At 36.0% G+C, this 15,204-nt stretch overlaps 1 protein-coding gene across 1 annotated transcript in view; it reads right to left on the reverse strand.

Annotated features, from left to right (window-relative positions):
• Nucleotides 1–4,832: 4,832 nt before the first annotated feature.
• The window catches only part of ezrb (ezrin b), a 39,677-nt gene continuing 29,305 nt past the window's right edge, over nt 4,833–15,204 (reverse strand). Inside the window, exons 9-13 of the mRNA XM_028439898.1 lie at nt 10,769–10,899; nt 8,955–9,115; nt 7,869–7,961; nt 7,464–7,712; nt 4,833–5,575 (exon numbers count right to left, since the gene is read on the reverse strand). Of these exons, the coding sequence (XP_028295699.1) occupies nt 5,411–5,575; nt 7,464–7,712; nt 7,869–7,961; nt 8,955–9,115; nt 10,769–10,899 (799 nt within the window). The 3' untranslated portion in view covers nt 4,833–5,410. The remainder of the gene's footprint in view (nt 5,576–7,463; nt 7,713–7,868; nt 7,962–8,954; nt 9,116–10,768; nt 10,900–15,204) is intronic.

Genomic DNA, 15,204 nt, shown 5'->3' on the forward strand with positions numbered 1-15,204 from the left:
TCTGGCCCCCGGGCCACCAGTTGCCTATGTCTGTCTTAAACTGTCCTGTAAATGGCAGTAGTTGGATAGCCAGTCTGATGTGTGTGTAACACAATGATTCTAAGCCACACCCATCTACTGCTGCTGCTACAGCCACTGCTCAGCATTTCCAGCTGAACAAAGAATCCTTTCTTGTCTCTGAGGCAGCGTGTGAACCACTCTCTGGTTCCTCTGGAGAACACAGTGAACAGGGAGCCATGCTGTGCTGGTGATGACACTGACCTGGAATTCTCCACCGTCACCGTGGCAACCAGAAGCCCATCACGTGTCATCATGACATAACTTTTCCTTGCTGCACATTTTGCAGTGGAAAGTTAGTTGAATATTTTAGCGTCTGGAGCTTTTTATGTGACTTTGGTTTTTGTCAACAAACGTTTGGATTTTTTTAATCTTAATGAGCAGCGTTTGACGCACACATTTAAAACTAGATATTATCCCTGGTTCATTTTCTTTAATGCCTATTCATTCACAAACTGTCATTGCACAAGCTGTTAGCCACTATTAGCACTTAATTACTGTCTCTGAATAATAGACCTGTAGTTAAATTTAACACCAGCTTTAGGGATAATCTTTTTTTTTTCTGCAACATTTATGTCTTTTTTTCTCAAAAGGAACAAAATTATAACATTATTATTTAAAAAAAAAAAAAAAAAAATTATGCATTGCATCATGTGTAAAGCAGGGTTCATTTTGTTGACTAAAATTTTCATCATAGTTCTCATCGACTACATTTTTTAATGTGATAATAACTAGACTATGACTAATTAAAACCAAACATGTAAACAAATACTATATCAAAATATATTGATATTTTTTGTATAGACGACAGAAAAAAACTGAGTTAAACTATAATTTTGTCACATGATACAAAATCCAATTAGAACTCATGTGATCATGTGATCTTATGCATTGATCAAATTAAATCTGTTTATTTACAAAAATTAATACCATCCCATATCAGGTTTATCAACTGAATCTATATTTTAGTCGACTATAATTGTAACGGCTTTTTAGAATTTTATTTAGTTGACTAAAATTAGTCTATATAATAACTGACGGCTAAAATTAAAATTGCGTTTTACTCTAAAGACTGACTAAAATTAATTAATTCAAATTAATTAATTTTTTTTTTTTTTTTTGTCAAAATTAACTCTGGTGCCAAACAATAATTATTGTTACTTGCCATTAATCTCTTGATTTCCTGTGGCTATTTGCATTATTTGGTATAAAAATAATTAAAACAAGAAATATATTCCACTGCAATATAAACACAAGCACAATCAAGTTGGGTGGGAAAAAAAACAAGACTTTTTGACGATAAAATCTCAGAAAACTCATTTAAAGCTGGAGCATAAATGCACAAATCTCCAATTTCTCAAGAGCACATAAATCACTTTCAAAGTAAAGTTGCCATGGTGAAGGTTTCTCTGTGAATTTGCAGCGAGGAATGTTAAAAACCAACAGCTTTAAGGAAATGATTAGTGATGTAACGATTCACTCAACTCCAGATACGATTCGATTCATGATACTGGGTTCACGATACGATTCTCTCACGATTTATTTTGCAAAATGGGACTGTAGAAAAATGACTGAAAATTATTCCTTTATTTTTTTGGGGAAAAAAACTAGAAAATATTTTCCTTTTATTTTTTCATTGTCAAAAGAATCCCTTGACAAACTATTCAAAACAATGCAATTTAACTAAAAATAAATCGTGAATGAAATAAATAAAGGAATAACACAAATGAAGAAGAAGCCTATTCATTTAAATTCTGGTTCTATAGTAAACAATGCAAAACTGCATAGTAGTTCTTTTTCTTTTTAAAAGTGCCACTGAAAATGTATTTTGTGCCTTAACAATTGGACTTTAAAAAAAAAACAGTCATTGCATTGTATTTATGGTAACCCAGTGGTTGGTTGGCATGCAACTATTCTCGCAGCGAAGAAGAGATGCTATGTGCTAGCAGACAGAGCTAATAGAAAAGCGTGACTTTTACAGATATTCACATAATATTACAGATATTCTTTCGGTGCTAAAGGGGTAAGGAATCATTTATGAATATGTTTAAGAGTAGAAGGCGGCCAGAAAGAAAGTAGTAGCAGATTCCGTCCGCCGCCTACACTTCTGGACAAGAGAAGGATAAAAGTATAGCGCCTCTGCTGTTTAAATAAGTACTGCGATTAAATTTTCACAGTATCGATATGAACCGTGACACCTATGAATCGATTTTTAACTGCCTTACGATTAATCGTTACATCCCTAGAAATGATGCATCAAATGATATGCTAATGCATAAATCCATTATACGGTTCATTTAAAAAAATTAACAATAAATACATACACATTTTTTTATCAGATGTTTTTCTTATTGCATTTTATTATTTATAATACATTTAACACCACATTATAAAATATAATTCATATATAAAGGCCAGCAGCTGTGTGATTCAATTGCAGTGTCGGGAAAAAGCTTCGATCCCTGGAGGGGAGTGAGAGGTCTGTTGTAACAAGATACTAAACAATACATCTCTATACAACTCTGACCCTTATTAAAAAATGTAAAAATAAAAACTAAAAAGATCCCACAGAGCCCCAAAAGTGACATAAATACATATTATACATCATATATTTTATTTATTTGAGTTTTACGTGAGAACGTAACATGCGTCATTGTCAAATTTAACAGCAAATTCTTACTTAGTTTTAGTCAAAATTTAGTCTTCAGAACTATTTGAGTTATAGTCTAGTTTTAGTCAACTAAATGATATTAAAATTTTAGTTGAGTTACAGATAGTCGACTAAAATATAAAACATAAGTATTAAACTGATATTGGATGATATTACTGTTAAGTAAATACAAATATTTTATGTGATCAATGAGTGAGAACAAATGATCACATGAGTTCTGATTGGATTTTGTATATTCATCACGTATATATATCTATAGTTTTGTTTTTATTAGTTGATGAAAACACAAGTATATTTTGATATGGTTTTCGTCCAAATTTTCTTGATTTTTATGACCAATTTTTATTTAATTTGATGGAATAATTTGAGGGAAATTGTAGGATTTTAGAAAAATTTGGAGTAATTACAACAGTTTGAGATAAAAACAGACTGCCATCATGAAAAAATGGCACAGTTTCATTGAATTTGTGTATTTGGAGGCCCTGAGATATCTTTAACTGAATTAGTTGATGAGTCATGTTTTCACTGTAATCTTTACTTTCTCCTGTGGGCCGAATTGGGAGGTTTAAAGGACCAGATTTGGCCCCCTGGCCTCAAATTTGCCACTTGTGGTCTAGAGGAAAACTATGATGAAAATGTATAGTTGACAAAGTGAACACTGGAGTGTGTAAATACATATAGATCTGGTTACACAGTATCAGATTGTGTGACTTCAGGGGTCAACGTCAGCTGCATTAATTCCATATAATCTTTTATAACAATGATTTAAAAATGTAAGGAAGTATAAAGTCATGATATAACATGATATATATTCATGTAACTTTAGGGGTTGTGTAGTTTTCAGAGTCACTGCTATAATTTACCCACTGGGCACCTCACACACACACAGAAACATGTATGAAACCTACGTGCCACAGGGCGTTTGCCAGCATTCTGTGAAAAAAAAAACAAAGAAAATTAAAATTAAAGTACCTGGAAGGTTAGAAATATTTACTAATTTAAATGGCATGCTATTCCTAATTTAACCTGCATGCTTTACTATTTAAGTACAAAACATCCATTTACATTTACAATTAAAATCTCTTTAATTTAGTGATCAAATGACGTCTGTAACATAAGAACTATTTTTTAGTAAATATTTAAAACCTCAAAACCATAATAGATGTTTGTTTTTGTTTTTTTTTTGTCTTTTCTTTTTTATAATTAGTAGATAGCAAAAATATACAAACAGAAATGAAACACCCTTTTTAAACGTCCCATATACAGTATAAATATCAAATGAAGCATGATTGGGAAGTGTTCAGATATGATGAAAAATGACTAATGATGTTGATTTCTATTGTTTATGCCAGTGTTTTTCAACCTTGGGGTCGTGACCCCATGAGGGGTCGCCTGGAATTCAAATGGGGTCACCTCCATCCATCCATTTTCATACCCGCTTATTCCCATTTAACAGGGTCGCGGGGGTCTGCCGGTGCCAATTTCCGGCTCTCATAGGGCGCTTGGCGGGGGTACACCCTGGACAGGGCGCCAGTCCATCACAGGGCAACACAGACACAGACAACCATTCACTCTCTCATTCACTCCTATGTGCAATTTAGAGACTCCAATCAACCTTAGTCATGTTTTTGGATTGTGGGAGGAAGCCGGAGTACCCGGAGGAAACCCACGCAGCACGGGGAGAACATGCAAACTCCACACAGAAAGGACCCAAGTCCACCCCAGGGCTTGAACCCAGGACCTTCTTGCTGTGAGGCGGACGTGCTAACCACTAAGCCACCGTGCGCCCATGGGGTCACCTCTATTGAAAAAAAAAAAAAAAAAAAACACTCATTAAAAGTTTGTTTTAAGGGGCGGTGTTTAGCTCAGTGGGTAGAGCGCCCGCCCCATGTACAGAGGCTATAGTTCCTCACCTGCAGCGGGTCCAGGTTCGATTCCGGCCTGGGACCCTTTCCTGCGTGTCATTCCCTGCTCTCTCTGACCCCCTTTCCTGTCAAGCAACTGTCATATAAAGGCCACTAGAGCCAAAAAAATCCTTTAAAAAAAAAAAAAAAAAGTTTGTTTTAAATCGTTATTTTTCAAACTAAAACACAACGCAGTCTTAAACAAGTGTATTCTATACTTTCACGATAAAAAAATCTGGTTCAAATGAAATGAAAAACTAATCATAAAAGAAGAAAAAACAGTGTCTCTGGGTTTGTGATATCAAAATGAGGTCACGACCCAAACAAGGTTGGGAACCACTGGTTTAATGCTGTTATGCTATGAACGACAAGCACCTCCCTAATAATCAGGATTTCAAAGGCGGTGGTAACACACTCAGTGTCAAACAGTGTCACTTCGTATACACACACACCTCAAGTTAGGAAAAATTATTTGAACTAATCAATGTACACACAATCAAATACACAAATAAGCTCTTGTTACAAGATGAAAAGAGGGAGAAAGGGACCGATTTGGCACTACGTTTTTTTCCTCAAAGCTTCGAGAAAAGACGACGACACTCTCACATGTGGAGTTTATTGTTCTGCGCGTGTGTGATGCTCCCGTTGTGTTGATTCTGCTCCAGTTTAAACAGTGTCTTTTTAGACAGCGCATTTGCGTGGTGACCGAGGAGCGAGATGGAGATGGAGGGACCAACCAGAGAGGGAAGAAGGCTGATAATGATGATGATGATGCTTCTTATAAGGCCTCAAACTCGTCGATCCTCTGCTTGGTGTTGCCCTGCCTGATCTGTTTCAGGGTCTTGTATTTGTCTCGGCCCTGCATGACGTTGTTGGCGTGAAGGAAGTCCATGTCGTTTTTCTTGCTCTCGTCACGTGCGTGCGCTAGCTCTGAGGTCAGCGCCTGAGGAAGGAGAGGAAGCTACATCAAAGCCAGCAACACAACACTCTCACGTAATAACATGTAATAATTCCAGCAAGTTCCTTTGGTCCTTCTTTCAAATATGCTAAGGTTTTATTTATTCAGACAACTGTTTTTTAAAAAGTTTACTTTGATCTCCTGACATGTTTCGACTGTCAACCGCAAGTCTTCTTCAAAGGCGTCTGCTGATCGCTTTGATGTTTCCTTGACTTCCGCTTAATAATTCCAGCAAGTTCTTATTGTCTTCTTTTTTAATAATATGTTATGGTTTAATTTATTCAGACAACTTTTTTCAAGAAGTTTACTTTTATCTCCAGACATGTTGTAACTGTCAACTGCCAGGCTTCTTCAGAGGCGTCTGCTGATCGCTTTGATGTGTGAAAAAGTCACCTGAATAAATTAAGCCCTAACATATTATTCAAAAAGAAGACAAAAAGAACTTGCTGGAATTATCACGCGAAAATCAAGGACACATCAAAGCGGACACCTATGAAGAAGACTGGCAGTTGACAGTCAAAACATGTCAGGAGATCAAAGTACATTTCCTGAAAAACAGTTATCTGGATAAATGAAACCACAGGACGATAAGAACTTTCTGGAATTATTTTGCGGAAATCAAGAAAACATCAAAGTGAATAGCAGACGCATCTGAAAAAGACTGGCAGTTGACAGTTGAAACATGTCGGGGGAAAGGAAATCTCCTGAAAAAAGTTGTCTGAATAAATGAAACCTTAACATATTACACCGCTCTCATACAAAGACAAGGTATAGTAACTTTAACGTCACATAGTGACTCCTCCCACTTTTTTTCAAAACCAAACTTTCAATAATTAACTTTCTTCATTAAAAGATTTAGAAATTATCTGCTCACTATCTTATTTGTTGAAAACTTTCCTTTGACAGGATGTAAAAAATATTATTATTATATAGGTTAAAATAATAAATGAATAAATAAATAAAACAATCCAAATTCATCTGCTTTAACACATCTTAAAAAGTAAACAAAAGTGCAAGAAACAATGTTGCACAAGCATGTTTGTTTTTCAAAATAAGTCTTTAGCTAGTTTTCCTGACACTCACAATACATTTATTTACATAATTCCAGAAAGTTAATTTTGTCTTCTGAAATAATATATTCCGGTGTCATTTACTGGGTTCACATCGCGCTGAGATTGTATATGCGCATATATGCGCATATATGCGCATGCGCGCACATGAGTACTACCGAAAAATGAATTTTTGCTAAAAAAAAGTATTAATTTTTTGTTTTCAAAATGAACGGACACGTGTTTTATTTGTTTATTGAATTATGTTAAGGTTAGGGTTATAATCTCAGTACGGAAGTAAACTCAGACCGGTTATTATTTATTCATCAAAGTAATCAAAGTTCTACATGGGGTAAAAAAAATAAATAAGGAAGAAAAGTGAATGTATTCTATGAACAAAATTGAAGTTTCTTTATTATTTCAACTCTTATTCATTTTTGTTGGGATTTTTTCTTTAACAGCCACTTAAAACTCTATATTAAGGATAAAATATCTCCACAATTGAAGCAGCCATCAATGTTGTTTTTATTATTGACAGCATTTGATCTCTGTTCAGTTCACATGCTCTGTCCAAACAAATAACTGGACCATAAAATAAATTCTACTAAAGAACATTAACGTTTAGATGCGAGTTAATGGCTAGTATTGTTAGATCTTACGTTCGAGCTGCTGAACATAATGTGATTTATACTAAATGCTCCGATTGAAGCGATGAAATATTTCATAAAACATATTTTTGTGTGAAGTAACTGTTCCTGTTTGTTGGTATTACGTTTAAAAAAAAAGAACATGTTACAGTTTGTATATTAACGCAGATTTTTCACCTCCAGCTGCTTCTGCACGCGTTCGTTCTTCATGGCCTCCGTCTGGCGATCCTCTTCCCTGCGGTGGTCGTTGATGCCCTCCATATGCAGGTCTGCGCTGTGCGTGCTAACGTTCTCCTCGCTGTCGCTGTTTTCGTCGAGGTGGTCGTACATGGGTGGAGGAGGGGGTGGGGGTGGCGGGGATTCCTGCCTGATCGCCATTAGTAACTCCTCCTTGGTCTTCTCCAAGTCTTTGTTTGCCTCCAAGGCCTAAGAACAGTCAACCACACACGTAAGAATCAAAAGAAATACAATCAAAGCCTAAAAAAAAGTCTGCCATGTTCATCCAAAAGGGAAGTGAACTCTGCGTCTTCTACATTTGGTGGTTTTCATGATGTTCCAGCAGACAGAAGCTAAAGCTCTTACCTTGAGTTGCCATGTGGTGGCCTCCTCCTCTTTACGTTTTCTGGCATCTTCCAGCAGACTGATCTTAGCCGACTGTTCTGCCAGTTCTGCAGCCTGTAGAAAAACACTTTCATTGAGCTGGTTTGGGTTTAAAGGATGGTATAGGACACGTGTCAAACACAAGGCCAGGGGGCCAAATACGGCCATTTAAAGCTCCCTAAAATGACTTATTGTGTAAATCACCAAGTAATTTAGCTTAAGATACCCTATTGTCTCCATTGCACATTTTTTTTGCCAGGGCTCACAGTTTTCCAATGCTTATATCACAGGATGGAATCATTTTTAATCTCAAATTGTTGTACTCTCAAAATTGGTCACAAAATCAAGGACATTTAAAAAGAAGATCCTGCAGGGTCTGATATCCGTCACTTACTGCTTGGATACAGTCAGTGCCTTACATACTTTAAATACTATTATACAGTGCACACTAGGGCACATGAATGATAAAATTGCTCGTTTTACTGCCTATAATCTGAGGCCCACTTGAGATTAAACTGGTCCGTATTTGGCCCTTGAACTAAAATTTGTAAAGAATGTTTTTAGGCCGTCAGCTCGAAGAATTAACGCCACAGTTACTTTCATACAAATGAATCAGGATGTTTCCTTTTCAACAACAGACTCTTGTTCCAATAACATGTCATTGTTGCTGACCAGTAGACCAGAAGCAACCAACCATGAAACAGGCGAGGAAAGAACTATCTGTAAGTTAGTTAGTTGCCACTTCCTCAGGGTCACTGTCGGGACAAGTTGTGTAGAGACTTAATCCTTGACCCAAGGATCTTAATAAGATTGAAGTAAAAAGGGCGTCCCAGCAGGTGTCTGTTTGATCAAAGTGTTTGACTGTTAGTGGCATCAGTGTCAGGGCTGGGAAAGGGAAACAGCAGCAGTGCAGAAGGTCTACTCTAGGTGGAAGGCTGAATGCTACACAGAGCTTTTGTCTGGAGTTGCAGTGGCTGGGTAACAGTTTGAGAAGTTGACTCGTGCAAACATAGAAAATGTAACTCCTATTATCGTATCTTTGGAAGTATTTTTTATCTGTAAACTGACCAGCTGCTCCTGACTCTTCTTCTGGTTCTCAGAGTGGCGAGCAAGCTCTTCTTTCTCCAGCAGAGCGGCCTGACGCTCGGCCTCCAGACGAGCTGCCTCATCCTCAGCTCTCCTCCTCTCCTGCTCCAGCGCCATGGCTCTCTGCTGCTGCTCCTGCAGGTCTACACAGTGACGAGGAGAAGGAGAACAAAAAGAGATCATTTTAACATATCAACTAAACCTCAATCCTTCCCTTGCTTCCTAAATGAAATATGTACAACGGCGTATTAGGGCCACATATATATATATATATATATATATAAAGCTAGGAATCTCTATTTGTGTGTTCCTCAAATATCTCTGCGAAATAGACTCAGATTGACCCGAGACTTTCAACATGGCTGCTGCTTGGTTCAAGGGTGTGCAACGTTGGATTTGTTTGGACCACAATGATACCGTTCATAAATTATGTCATGAAATTGTCTTTAAATGCAGTTTTGCAGAACAGCTCAATGTTGACAGGTAGTCATGGTAACTCAGGACAAGTTAGAACAGCTCAATGTTGACAGGTAGTCATAATAACTCAAGATAAGTTAGAACAGCTCAATGTTAACAGGTAGTCATGGTAACTCAGGATGTGTAATTCATTATTACATTTGCATTAGGAATTGAGTGTTTACAAGGTCAGTTTGAAGAGGATTTATTATTTTATTTTATTTTTTAAGAGGAATTAAAGCTTCCATGTCAACATCCATGAAAAAGCTACTTAACCTCCAACTTTTCTATAGCAAGACATATTTCCTACGGGCACTGCAATAGTTAAAATAAAAATAAATCTGAGCACTACAAGATTAAAGTCGTAATATTTCAAGAATAATATCGTAATATTATTAGAATGAAGTTGTAAGATTTGAAGAATAGTCATAATTTTATGAGAGTAAAGCAGTTGCTCCAAATCAGTGTGGTTCTTTCGTTGAAACAAACACAAATGTTTACAAAGTGTCTTTAAAGTCCATAAACTGATAACAGTGTGGTGATGAAGGGTCAAAAGGCTCAGGATTGTGTGAAACTTAAAGAAATATATTCTCACTAAATGTTCCACATTCTCCATAACGCAAGAGTGACCACAACATCCTGTTTGTAGTTATTCTCATCAAATTATGACTTTGATTTTGAAATATTATGACTTTATTCCCATAAAATTATAACTTTAATCTAGAAATAGGGTTATTTTTTCATCTCGTAGTGCTCAGATTTTTTTTATTCTAATGTGGCCCTTATACTCTGTCATAAGTATACAGTATATATATATATATATATATATATATATATATATATATATATATATATATAAATATAACTTTTAGAAAGTAATATTTCATAGAAATATTTTGTTTTAATGGAAACAATGAATCCATTTTCTGCACCTTGAGTTGCTGGTTCTCTATTCTACACATTCTACACAGAATAAAGTTAGAGCTTTACTGGTTTTTGTAGCTGCCTGACCTGGCAACGTTAGGTCCTCACAGTGATGATCTGGTTCTACTTAAATAGTAAGAACTAAAGACTTGAATCTGACAAGAACCTTAAAACCTTCAGCCATAATTTACAGTATTATTCTTCATGTGTAGATATTTTGTAGATGATCATTTAGGAGTTCTGGTGATCTTTTTTATTCAAAATAAATAATATCAATAATGACTTCTCTTCATCTCCTAACATGCTGTCTGAGCAGCTAAACACTTTTGTGTACACATTGCTGTGTATATTGCCCGTCACCTACACACTGCTTTCACACACAACCACCGTAGCTGTGTATCGGGGTTCCTCCTCACCTTTTTCTGCCTTTCTGGTCTTCTCCTCAAACTGGTAGAGTCTCATCATCAGCTGCTGCTTCTCATGCTCCATCTGTTCTTTCTCTCTCTCGATAGCTTCTCTCTTCTTCTTCTCGTTCTCAAGCTGGGCCCTGCAGATAAGGCACAAACAATGAAACGCCAAAACGACACACGAGCACACACAAGATTCAACACTATCACTGTTAATTTACAACTGCATAAAATAAAACCATAAAACCCATGAAGAACACAGAGATAGCGTGCAAAAATCATGGATGTAAGTATATTAACACAATAAAAAAAGTGCATCATGTATATTCTTGTTCTGCTGTTAATAAATACAGTATATTATTTATAACACATGTATTTACATATATATTATTTTAAAGTCATGCTAACACGTGATATTAAAGCAGGGGTGTAAAACTCATTTTAGTTCAGTGACCAAATATAAAATAGTTTGATCTGGGTAAACGTGGGTGGGAAAACGAGTCATTTCAACAATAATTTTGCACTTTTATGTATAAATTATACATACAGTATGTAAGGCGCTGACAATATCCAAGCAATAAGTGACAGATATTAGTCCCTGTGGGATTTTTAATTTTCAATTTAAATGATTTTGTGAATTTTTGGGAAATTATGAGAAATAATTTCAGGAAAATTGAGCCCTTTGAACAATTTGATCAAAGAATGGGAAAATTGCAATCCTCCAAAATATTGTGGAGTTTCATTGAGAGAGGCTGAGAAATCTGCAACTAAATTATTTGGTAATTTACACAATAATAATAATAATTTTTATGTCTTTTTAACTTTCTCCTGCAGGCCAAATTGGATGGTCTAAAGGGCCAGATTTGGCCCCCGGGCCTTGAGTTTGACATGTGTATTAAAGGTATACGTCTACATATAACATGGGAAACACCAACACCAATGTCAACATGCATATGATCAATCTTGTGTGTGCAAAGATTTAAACCTTATATCTCACTATAGATGCACATTCCTGTGAAAGTTAATGGAAAAAAAAAAAAAATATATATATATATATATTTCATCAACTTAGAGACACTTTTCAACTCAATCAAACAGCTCAACTCGCTTTACTGCTGCAAACAGAACACAACTCCAGCCTTTGGGATAGAAAGCATACATTTGGATTTGTTGAGCTGAATCTCAGAAATGGATCAGAACTCCACTTCCCAGAGTGCATCTGTGGGAGGAAACAGGCTTCTGGTCACCTGATCAGTATTGATCACTGAGTTAGATCACCTGAGAGGGAATGTGTGGGAAGCTCAATGGATTCAGTCCAAAGACGCCAGTGGTCAGTAAAATGTTTATTTATTGTCGTGATTTTTGGAACTCTGCTTAATATGGACATTTTGTTTAAGTTGTTTCACTAAATGGCAGATTTTAAATGTATCACTGCAGCATTGATTTTATTGATTTGTGTTAAATGAGCTGGTACTAAGGCAGGGGTGTCAAACTCATTTTAGTTCAGGGGCAAAATACGGACCAGTTTGATCTCAAGTGGGTCGCAGATTTTAGCTGGGCAAAAATATCAATTTTAACATTATTGTGCCAAGTTTTCAATATCAGTCCATGCCGGATCTTCACTTCAAAACTTTGTGGAAAAGTTGACAATTTGCAATTAAAAATGACTGCATTTGAGATGTAAGCAAAGGAAAACTGCAAACCCCTAAACATATTGTGGAGTTTTATTAAAATTGTGCATTTGCGATATCTACAACTGAAATATTTGATCATTTACACACAAAAATCATGTTTTCTCTCTTATTTATACTGTCTGCGGGCCGAATTGGATACTCTAAAGGGCCGGATTTGGACCCCGGGCCTTGAGTTTGACACAGGTGCACTAAAGCAACATTTCATTAAGGGTTTGGAAAATTAAAAGTATAAAATACAATATGATAATCCAAAGTTAAAAATGTTACAATTCTGTTCATTGTTAAAATGTATAAAATGCTTAAGAAATGAACTTTGTTTCTGTGTGTAAAGGTTTACAACCTAATGAATGTGAAGACAAAGCAAAATAATAAAATAAAAGTGATTTCAGTTGGAAATTTGAGATGAACAAGAGGTGGACTTGACAGTAATAAACCTACATTAACTTCCAACACTGTTTACTGTTATAACAACATATAAAAATGCTTGTTTAATACAAATAAAAATCAAGCATGATTAATAAATTTTTTTAGAACTTCCAGCATTAACGATTTAATTGCTAAATGCTCAAACTGCTACATGTTCAATTACACATACAGGAAGTTGTGCCCATAATCACATCTACAGTAACACGCAGGCACATCTCACACGTGGGGGATGTGACACCTGCACCTGCATAAAAATAAAAATTCATCCCTCTCACTTTTTTACAGAGGGATTCATTGTTGAAAACATATTGGTCCAGTTAGATTGATTAAATGGTGACCAAGCCATTTGACAAAGTCAGTGTTCCGATAAGGTAAACAAAGAGTTAACAGCAATGAGTAAAGTGACAAAAAATGAGTAAAAGGTGGCAAAAAATGGTCCAAAAGTGGCAAAAACATGACAAGAAAAGAGTGAAAAGTGACAAAAATGGGTCAAAACCGGTGGTAGTTAATGGCTAAAGGTAAATTAAATTAGCAAAATGTGACAAACTAGTGAAAAAAGGAAACCAGTGCTATTTATTGAGCTTATTTGAAGAGTAAAAAAAAGTGGTTTACAAATGGACAAAAATTGGATAATAGTAAAAAAAAGTTAAAAAAAAAAAAAAAACCTGTTGAAAAATGTATTTTTATTGGCAAGACGAAGCTAAAAAAACAAGTGTCAATTTTTTTGCGAAAGGGGCAAAAATGGGACAAAGAAAGTTACAAAATGGCCAAAGAAAAAGGGGTTAAAAAGTTTCCCCCTTTCTAGGTTTTCTGGGGGGAATAATTAAAATGAAGACAAAGAGCCACATGTTGAGTATCACTGACTTCATAACAGCTTTGTCAAGGTTTTAGTAAATTAATTTAATAAACTAAATTGGGAGTCGACGATTGCCCTACCCATAGAACAAGTCGAGGAATATGATGGATATTCTTTTGGCTTTCATGATATTTAAGCAAAAGAACCCGTTTAAAAAACAATAATAATAATAATTGAAGGGAAAAAAAGAAAGGGAAGTATTTCCATTTTTAAAATAAACTCAGTTTGATTTGTCTGTGAGCTCCTGTCTGTCTGTGGGCTCCTGTCTGTCTGTGGGCTCCTGTCTGTGGGCTCCATGTTGCATCATTGTGTTTAAACCACTGTGAGCGACAGACGCTGCACTGACGGCTGTTGGTAAAACTTTTTCTTCACTGACTACAGGAAGTCCGTTACCAGTATTTTAGAAAGAATCCAGTTAAGCTTCAGAGCGAGTGCTTCGATCTGATGGCTGGGCCGGCTCAGTGAGATATTTAGGAGCTTAGTTAAGATAAGTATCTATGGAGGAGGTTGTTCAACCTAAACCAGGTCAAACTAATCAGGTGCTCTGATGGCCTTAATCCAATCAGAGCGCACTGTCGCTGAGTTAGGACGACTTTGAAATGTCAAACTAACGTACTATTCATACTAAGTCTGACGTAAAATTGAGTATGTAGTGCTAGTGCATGTGTCGAACTCATTGCCCGCGGGCCAAATTCGGCCCATTGGAGCATCCAATTTGTTAAAAATGACAAAAGAAAACATGAATCATTGTTTCAATGAAACTCAACAATATTCACAGGGGTTCACAGTTTTCCCGGTGCTTATATGATTGCAGTCAATTTTAATGTTGAACAGTTGAAAAAACCCAAATTCTTACAAAATCCTTCAATTTTTCCCAAATGATGACATAATAATTCCCTTACTTAAATAAAAATTGCTCACAGAATCCAACACGGTTTCTTACATATTTTATGTGTACGTAAAAGTGGAAACTGTAACACAATAATGTTGAAATAAAATCTTTGGCCCTCTTGAGTTCAAACTGCTCCGGTATTTGGCCCCTGGACTAAAATTTGAGTTTGACACCCCTGATGTGATGCGTTCACATTAGATAGTATGGAAAGATTGAGTACAGGAGAAATACCTGGATGTATACTGGGGATATTTTTTAATACTCAACCGACCCATGATCCATTGTGAGCGGAACACAAAATCGTCCTGGGACCAGCTTCAAGCTAAAAGTCAAACATCCCCTTTTCAAAATAAAAGCATCTCTTCTTGTCTTCCATTAGTTTAATGCTTTTGTCAGTAGCAAAATGTCAGCATGAAATGTGTTTCCGTGAGTTTTATGAATCAAATGATCACATGTTGATATTCTACTTGATCACTTTCTCACTTAAAATGTTTTCAGAACTTTCAAAAGTGGAAAATCAATGGAGAAATTTAGCCTCAGCATGATTCAGGTTTTCATCATTGTTGGTTGCGAATGC

This window comes from Gouania willdenowi, chromosome 24, assembly GCF_900634775.1.
Source record: "Gouania willdenowi chromosome 24, fGouWil2.1, whole genome shotgun sequence".
NCBI classification, from domain to species: Eukaryota; Metazoa; Chordata; class Actinopteri; order Blenniiformes; family Gobiesocidae; genus Gouania; species Gouania willdenowi.